Raw genomic sequence first — 9,487 nt, forward strand, 5'->3', positions numbered from 1 at the left:
CTTTCTTTGTCTTCTTACTCTCCATCTCACGCATCGTGCTAGTTCACAGGGCACCAGCTGAGCTGCAAACTGTCGAGGCAAGGGAAGCCAAAGGTTATCTGAACTGATGCTGGAGGGCAAAACCTTGAGAAACTCCCGTCCCTCTGTATTTGTCACTGAAATTGCAGCCACACTGTGAGCTGGGGAGAGTGTGCTGTGCCTGCCACTGTCTCTGCCTGTGCTAGCTGTTCCTGTGTGAACCTGCAAGATGTTAAATAATTTATAGCACTGCCACTCTTAAGTAGCACTGAGAGCCTGAAGATTGGTAAATGATACATAGAGACCTCTTTGTTCAGAAATCATTTTCTATTAGTAAATGATGCATAAATGACCTCATTCTTCAGAAACCACTTCCAATCTATTCTGAGTCAGGCTGTGATAAAGACAGGATCAGTGACCAACTGACAGTAAGTTGCATGAAAAATCCGGGATCTAGCAAGTCTCCTCATAATTTACTTATTTTTTATTCAATATAGCAACATGCCATGCTGGCAATGGGCAGCTCAGAAACCCCTTTATAGCTTGTTTTATAGCACTTTACATTCTCCATAGATCATTCCTGACCCAGTTCCCAAGCAGGGAACTGACACTGTCTTCCTTCAGCCTATCTCCTCATGTCTAACAGCTGAGCACCTGAGCACTGCTTTATTCCTGCACACCTCAGGGTCCTTTTTTTTTAAATTTCATTTGTATATATTTAACCTCCATGTTCTATTGATGATGTGCTACGTGTGAATGAAATTGAGCTCATCCTATCAGCCCATCCTTCAAACAGCCACCACTGCCTTGCATATGTCCTTAACCATCCACAGAAAAGTGGATGCCATCTTCACTTATGCTGCACTGTGTGCCTTTCAGTAAAGCAAGGAGTTGCATTTTTCAGATTAAATAGGGTCTATGTTTGATTACTTGCCACAGTGATAACAAGTAAAATCTGTGTCTCAAGATATCAAAGAGCCAACTGCTCCTGCTGTAGGACATAAAACATATCCTAACCAAAAGGGCTTAACTAATAGATTTTTTTTTCTAAATTCATTTAAATAGTGATCTTATTCAGAAGCTCTGCTAGCAAGCCACTGTCTACAGAAAACTGCTGAGGTGCACAAACCCCTGATTTGCTCCTTCTGATCTTTCTGTGACTTTGTTAGTGCAGGCACCACACACTAATACCGACAAATGCAGTACTGACAAACTTAATGAGTGCTTCACTTTTTTATGTTGTGCAGAGAATGCTTACACTTAGCAATGCCTGAGACTGGGAAAAAATGAACAGAGAAGATGATGTGTTTTCTACTGGATTAATAAGCAAAGGGACTCTGGTGTACAGAGGGTATCATTTTATGATTCTATGATTCTATGGCTATAGAGTGTATGAAATAAACACATTTTTAAGACAAAACTGAACCTAGCAGTCTAATTGCTGATGTGTATTCCTTCTATAACTGCTGCTCAGCTTTACCTCCATTTCGTGTTGTCACTGTTGATTGTGTATTGCTTAATTACTACATTACAGCACTTCTTAGGCTGTGGCAAGAAAAGCATTGCAGGCAGAGAACACAGTTTTAGACTGAGATGTGTATCTGTCCCATCATCTCAAAAGCTAGAAATCAGCAATTACACGCTGAAATATTGCTCACTTACCAACTGATATGGTCCAAACAGCGATTATTTTGGCAAAAGCCTTTGTTCTTGAGTTAAACCGGCTGTGGTAGATGGGGTTTCGAATGGCAATGTAACGATCCAATGAGATGGCACAGAGGTGCATGATGGAGGCAGTGGAGAAAAGCACGTCCAAGTAGATCCAAATGGCACAGAGCTTCCTAGGCAGAGGCCACGTGTATCCTGCACAAAAGAAAGTTGACATCAGCTATAATGTGATGCAGTCACATCTTTTGTTGTGAGGCATTTTTCTCACTGCACATGTACTCCTAGCACAAGCTGGCAGTAAGGAAGCTGTCTGACAATTTCTCTACTTTTCCTAATGTTTGATATTGTAATCAAGAATTATTGGCAGCAAATCTATGGAAGGAGAAAGAATTTTGTTGCTGCAAGTGTGGAATTTCTCAGTTTTCCATTAGAATTTTTCATTAGTGTGATTACTGTGTTATTAATGCCTGCTGATCTACAAAGTCTTCTCAATTCTGAAACTGAAACTTTAGATTTGGTGTCAGCTGGAGAAGGAAATATGCTTAGTTGCATATCAGTAATGTCTGTGACACCTACCCTTAGGTAACTTATTTCCACATATTTAGATAAGGAGGATATTCTAATATCATCGGTGAATATTGTTATCCTCCTCTGAGACAGCAATCCAAATCTAATACATTAGAGTTTATCAGTATCAATCACACATGTTCTTTGCTGCAAACTAAGCCTTTCTTTCTCCTTGTTCTTTCCACTGGTAATGAAGAATAATTGATTACTGCCCTTACTGAAAGCTATTGGAAGATGTCTATCATGTCTTGTCTATCTTTTTCTCTTCCAGACTAAGTAAAGCCTTTATCTTCTGCTTGCAGATGATGTTTACAGAACTTTTATGCCTCTTGTTTCTCTGCCCCAGAATCTATTTAATTTATCTTGCTAAGACTGCAGGGACCAATGCTGGATGCTGTTCTTCATGCTGCTGAGAAGGCCTCCCGACTGTTTCATGGGTCTTGCAGGGATTGCTCTTACTTATCTAACCTGGAATGATGAGGGCCTTTTGTATAAAAGCATCATACTTATGCTGCATACTTAGCTTATGATTCATTTTGACAGTCAGATCTATTTCAACATTCTGAAGCCTGGACTAATTTCCCCAGCAGGTGTTGGTTTGATATCTCTTTCTAAGTGGATAACTTTGCATTTTTCCTCACTAAATTTTATTTGTTCATTTTAGACTTTCTCTTTTGGGATTGATGATTCTGATTCTGTTCCTCTGAGTGCTTGTTGCCTCTCCCACCTTGGGCTTTTACAAAATCATGCAAGCTCATAGTCTATCCCAGTTGTTAAGCAGGCACAGGCTAAGCAGAGCCCTGTAAGACCATCATTCCAAGGTCCTTTCTAGTCCTGAGGAACCACCGGTAAGTCTTCTTGGGGCACATTTTGCAGTTAACCTTCCCTTGTCTGTTGGTGATTTAATTTAGGATGTTACCCAAGCTGCCCAAGAGTGTGTTCATAGGATCATGGTAAAGCTGATGTTGTGTGAAGATATTATTTTTTCAGGGAGTGCCTGGCTCATTTGGAAACACATTACAACCAAGTTTGCTGCAGAAGGATTAGAGGTAGAGGAGTTATGTCTGTGCCTAATTACATTTACTCTCTCTAAGCACTGTGGAGACCTATTTCCTGGTGCTCTTGGTTGGCTGTAATGTGACTGATTCTAATAAGCCATACGGTACTTATGGATAAGTTTTATCTTTTTCCTGGTCTTTCAAAGAGGAAGCCAGTCTCTGGAGAGCGTTCAGTGGATTTCAGAAGCATGTCTTCCTAGCAGCCTCTCTGTCAGGTCAGGATAGTTTGCACAGGGAAAAGGCATAAACTACTTTAGCACTCAACAGTGTGCACCTGTTCTCTTTCTGAACAGATTTGTCACACCTTCTAGACTTCTTGTCCATGCTCTAAACCTTGATGGGGCTAGTGCAGGCAGCATTCTATAGATAAACCTTGGAGACTACATGGCTATGGAACAGGAAGGCAGATGAGAGGAGCCAACTGCAGATGCAGTGTAAGTCAATAAGTGTGCAGCCTCCAGGCTGACCTTGGGACCTTAGGACATGTTAAATGACATGTGGGATGGGGCACCTTGGCCTTGTGCTATCCTCTTGCCATTGCCTAATTCACCCTTCCACTTATCCAGGGGAAACAAAGCAAAACAAAACAAAGTAAAACAAAACATGACTCATGTGAACTCATGATGTCCAGGAGCTCACATGAGGGAGACCCATCCAAAGAAGAGGCAAGTGATGCTTGTGCATCTGCACTGTCAGGTTGAGAGGCTGAAAGGGAAGGCAAATAGCACCTGGAATGAGAAAAGATTTTTCTCCTGTTGTACCTGGATAGTATCAAGAAGAGAAGTGTATTATCCCAAGGCCTTTCAGGAGAGGAGGTAGAGAAGTGAAGCTGGCCAAGATTGGCAACCAGGGATATGGGAAAACTGAGTGAAGAAGGGCTATGAAAAGAGTAGAGGAAAGTTTATAGGCAGGCATGATTGCTGAGAAGGCCTTGTGTACTGTCCTACCTTGTCAGAAGCACCTCAGCTGAGGCCTCAGAGTTAGCTCTGAGCTCATCAGGAGCCCTTTGAAGTACCTGGTCCTGCTGCAGCAGGTAAGAAGCATCTGCTAATAAACCCAACAGCATCTCCATGCTGCCATGGGGCAAATCTCCAAGAGATGTTCAGAAACAAGTTTGAGTGGGAAAAGGTGCTGCTCAACTCTCTGTGTTTTCTGCTCTGCAGGCATATACACCTTTCCTGTTATGCAGGATATTTGGCCAAGGAACCCCAATAGAAATTGCATACAATAATGATAAGGTTAAGGGAAATAAATCAACTCTGTTTTGAGCAGATTTGTCAAAATCTCCCTGCAAGGGGCTGCAGAGAAAGTGGTGGAGCACCCTCATTGCATGACCCCTGTTACAAAGATCCCTTATTCTGATTAGGGATTACCACTATGGGTGGCATAGAACCATAGAATCATTTAGACTTGAAGAGATCTTTAGGGTCATCCAGTCCAACCATGAGCTACGTTCCATCACTAAACCATATCCCTTAGTGCCACATCCACACATTTCTTAAATACATCCAGGAATGGGGACTCCACCACATCCCTGGGCAGCCCGTTGCAATGCTCAACCAACATACTCCATGAAAAAATTCTTCCTAGTATCCATTCTAACCCCCCTGGCATGTCTTGAGGCCGTTCTCTTGCATTCTGTCACCATGTGATACCACCTCTCTGATGCTGCCTGTGGGCTGCCTTCCTGCTTTGCCCACGCCCTGGAGGTTTGCAGGACTGCCTGAAGGAATCCCAGTCTTCATCTCCCAGATATTCCCCAGCCGTTGGGGCTTTGGGCACTTTGGGGTTTCCTTGGCAGCAGAACCTGGCCAGCAGGAGTCCCTGTTGCTTGTCTCAGGGAAGCAGGCAGTGTCAAGAAGAGTTTACGTTCGCCTTATGCAATGGATGTTTTCTGCAGCTTTACACTGCCTCTCCAACTGCTGGAGTGATTGCACAATTAGTGCAGTGAATCACAGCCTTATACCCTAACCAGTGTCAGCACCATGTAGAAATGTGGAAACCGGGAAATAAACTTCCAGTGTGCTGGATGAAACCTCTCGTAAGTTACAGTCTTGCACTCAGACAGCTCTACTCCTGAAACCATGCGGCTATAGAAACCTTTGCAAACAACCTAGCTTTTCTCCTGGCATTGTCTGGCTTCTATTTCGACTATAGCCACTTGCTTGTGGTACTGGAAAACTCATTCCTCAAAGTTTAGGGATGATAACAGCCAGACAGTATTGACACTGAACACACAGGCTGCTGCTTTTTCCTACGCGAGCTGTGCTGCAAATGATTTCAGTACAAACGAGAAGAAAGGTCTGCTATATTAATCACCTACAAGAGGCTGGACTGTGAGTCATAATTCATGTAATTCTTAAATATCTTATGGTATTGTAGCTGATATTTAGCTTTGCGTCTGTAAATATTAGTAAAAATCAGGCAGGATTAATTCCCATCCAGTTTTCAACTCCCACAATATTTATTGCAGCCTTTCTCTGTAAGTGGAGGTCTAAGTAAGATGTTGGTGTTAAGGGAATTTTTAAGTTTGAATTACTTCATTAAAAAAATTAAAGGGGTTGCCAGCTTTTACTCTAAAGGCAGTCATTAGTTCCTCCGCACATTTTTGCAAAGCAAAGTAACTGGCAGGACCCTATATTCTCACCATCATTACTGACATTTATAAGCCAGGGAAAATAATGAAAGAATAAGGAGAACAAAGCATCTTTATATACATTTTTGAGACAGTTCCATCAGCAAATGAGTAAATATCTATCAGTCTGTTCTTACGTCCACTAGCCACTTACATATATTGCTTCTTGCATGGAGTGATTACAGTAAGATCGAAATAAGAACAATGCCAACACGTGCATGCAATGTTTAAAGCTTCCCTCAACATGCAGCAGATCCCGCAGCTCGTACTCACCGTAAAGTATGGTTAGCATTGACACGGGCATGACAAGGAAACCCAGCAGCATATCAGCTATGGCAAGTGACATGAGAAAATAGTTAGTGGCATTCTGCAGCTTTTTCTCCAGTGACACAGCCATGATGACAAGAATATTCCCAGCAATGGTTAAAACAATCACTATCACTGTCAGCAGAGCCGGCCAGTTTTTTTCTGAGAGCTGAAAGAGGGAAGAGTAGCATGGTGGAGTTTCACATGAAAGATTGGTCAGGTTTTCGGAGTCTGCAGTCAAGTTACAGAAATGTGACACATTATTCTCTCCCGGTCCGTAAACGTTTCTGTAGAGTCTCCTCTCGTGATTTATTTGTATTAAGGAGTTTGCAGTTGGGTTCACAGAGCTCTCCTCATCACAAAGGGTATCCATTGCTAAGTCCGAAATCGGTGAGATAAATGGTGAAAAATAGGAAATGGTCACCCTTCGTCACCATCAGGCTTTGCATTCCTCAGCTGTCCGTGGCAGAAGTTGGTGGAGCCCAATCCTTTGTCAACTGCATTTTTACCATTGGCACGACGTAGAAAAGCATACCAGAATTATTCCAAATGCCGAAATGTTTTGTTTGCTGTTCCATAAGAAGTCCAGAGTTGGCACTGAAAACCCAGGTAAAACGCAAAGCCAAACTGGAAGATAGAGACCATGGACGTGAGGCTTGAGAGAGCAAAGATGTTGTAGAAATAAGAGAGAAAAAACTTTTGCAGCCACTAGGACTCCCCTCTGGAGCTACATCTTATTGCTATTGGTAACTGTAATCACACAATTTTGAACACAGCAGTATTAAAATAGCTTGCCATACAAAACAGCAGAGCTCTTGCTTCCCTGTTAAGAAAGTTGATTAAAGATTCCGTCCAGCATCTTTCTCTTGAAAGAATTAGATATGCTCTTATTTATAGTGCATCCTCCATAATACGCCCCATAGTCTCTGACTTCTGTTGCATTTCAGGATCATTTTCAGCCCCATATCAGAGATTACACGTTCTGCTCCATGCTGATTTTTGTCACTAATTCTACCTTTTGGTCCAGCCTGGCTTCAAAATGGAAAAGAAAAAAGAAAAAGAAAAATACTATGATTTAAAAACAAAACAAAACAATTTAAGAGAGACTTACATTGCACTTTAGAGCCCAAGCTCAAACTGCGTTTGGGTTCGCTCTGTGACCTGTCTGACTGCATCCTTCAGCATTTAGCCAGTTTGGGGTTCTTTTTCTTCAGCCTCCTCCAAAACGGTGGCATTTGGAATCAATCTTTTTGGTTTGCTTTGTTTTGTTTTGTTTTGTTTTGACTTCTAAACTGCACACTCGAGTGAAGCCAGCTCCCGTGCTGCGAGGCTCGCTCTTTTCTTCTGAGAGATAGGCTGCTCGCCGGCTCTTTCCTTGTGCGATTCCCCCGCCCCGGGGCAAGCTATATTTAAAATAATAACAATAATAGCGGAGCCCTTCGCACACAGTGACACAGAAGAAAGCACGCACACGAAGAAAAGCAGCCAGCAAGGAGGAATTACTGATTTCGACAGGAATGGAATTTCTTGCTCACTGCCTCGTTCGGTTTGTCAGACCTCCCACTATTTGGATGTCACAAACTGCAAGGTAGCGACGGGCAGGGGAGGGCAGTCCAAGCAGGAGCTTTTATTTTGGGTGGGAGGGGGGGGGGGAAGGCAGGGCAACCCAGCAGTTTTTCATGGTGTATTTTTGAGGTCCTGAGCTTGGGTCTTTTTCACACACTTTCTTTGCACACGTTGCATTTGCAGAGGATGCCTTGCAAACACAGCTGCATGCAATTACGGCGTTTCACAGGATGTAGGCTTAAAGAGATGAAATCTAAGGCTCGCAGTGATAGATAGTAGTAGAAAACCGAAGTGCAATGCTTTTCCCATGTACAGGGGAAATTCTACAAGCCTTACAAGGAAGAAACAATGATCAGTCCCCTTCAGTTTTAACTCCAAGTCTGTGTTATCAAATTGGCATTGGCTATTTATAAAAATGTGAAGTCAGCCTGAAGTCCCTCCCATTTGTCAGGAGGGGATGTTACAGCAAACCCCAGCAGCCTGCCCCAAAGAAGCATCCCAGATGAAGCAGGTCACTATGGCAAAGTGGCACACAGCAGAGGGGGGATGTGTGTTCCCCCACAGATCAGCCCCTCACAGTCCATTCTGCCACAAGAACCAAGAATTAAGTGAAATTAAGCAACTCTTACATTTTCCACATAGCACAAATGCTCCTCAGAAATTCCCCTAGACTAACTCTTGCCAAAAACTAAGCTGAGGACTTGGGTGTGTGCTCCCATAGCTCAGGTTGGCATGCAGCATCCCTAGCCCTCCTGCAGATCCCAGGGGGCTGCAAACACATGGAGACTTGCCACAGCTTGGCTGCTATGTGCTGATTTCATCAAGGGTCAAAGCTTTATCAAAGGAAGTCCCAGGGCACACGCCCTGTATCTATGAGGCATTCTTTACTGTAAAGTCTCTCACAGTAAAATCTCTTTGGGATCAGTTTTGCAACCATCTACGCCCATACCAGCGGCTACCAGATTAGGACAAAGAAGGCAGAGAGCAGCTACTACTTGGATGTCTGAAATGACTCATCTCAACACTAAAGTTTTTCAGTCCCATAGATGAGCCCAGGAGACTGTCAGACAGCATAAGCTGGTAAAGAAGGCTGATAACACTGAATTTTGCAAGAAACATTTTAACCCTAACAGTGACAAGTGAGATTCAACAAGGGAATTCATCATCTCTTCTCCAGAGATTTTAGCAGCTATCCCCATAAAGATGCCCCGAGTGTGAGAAGGCAGATCTGCTGCAGATGTGCTCCACTGTTGCTGACCATGACTACTTAGTGATCTTAGTGATCTTAAGGGTCTTTTCTAACCTTAATGATTCTATGATTCCACTCAGGTTACATATTAGAAAAGAACTTAGAAAGGGTGGTGAGGCACTGGAATAGGTGGTTTAGAGAGGTGATGGGGTCACTGTCTCTGAAGGTGTTCAAGAACCGAGTAGATGTGGCACTGAGGGACATGGTTAGTGAGCATGGTGGAGATGGGCTGTTGGTAGGACTGGATGATCTTAGAAGTCTTTTCCAATCTTGATGATTCCATTATTCTATTCTGTGGTTTTGTGCTTGCAAAGAGGGACACAAGACCCCTCACCTAGGAGTAGGTGTAAGTGCTTTCTGAGGAGACCAGATGTCCTGCTGTTTTCTCACATGGCTCCCTCCAAGCTCAAATGACTCCTT

At 43.1% G+C, this 9,487-nt stretch overlaps 1 protein-coding gene across 2 annotated transcripts in view; it reads right to left on the bottom strand.

Moving 5' to 3' along the window:
• HTR2A (5-hydroxytryptamine receptor 2A) overlaps nucleotides 1-7,852 on the bottom strand; it is a 28,807-nt gene extending 20,955 nt beyond the window's left edge. Inside the window, exons 1-3 of one of the 2 annotated variants that reach the window (XM_072342345.1) lie at nucleotides 7,364-7,598; nucleotides 6,220-6,879; nucleotides 1,681-1,881 (exon numbers count right to left, since the gene is read on the bottom strand). In XM_072342345.1, the coding sequence (XP_072198446.1) occupies nucleotides 1,681-1,881; nucleotides 6,220-6,625 (607 nt within the window). In that variant the 5' untranslated portion in view covers nucleotides 6,626-6,879; nucleotides 7,364-7,598. Of the gene's footprint in view, nucleotides 1-1,680; nucleotides 1,882-6,219 lie in introns of both variants that reach the window. The other variant, XM_072342335.1, reaches the window with a different exon arrangement.
• Between the last annotated feature and the right edge of the window lie 1,635 nt (nucleotides 7,853-9,487).

Source organism: Excalfactoria chinensis, chromosome 1, assembly GCF_039878825.1.
Source record: "Excalfactoria chinensis isolate bCotChi1 chromosome 1, bCotChi1.hap2, whole genome shotgun sequence".
Classification (NCBI taxonomy): domain Eukaryota; kingdom Metazoa; phylum Chordata; class Aves; order Galliformes; family Phasianidae; genus Excalfactoria; species Excalfactoria chinensis.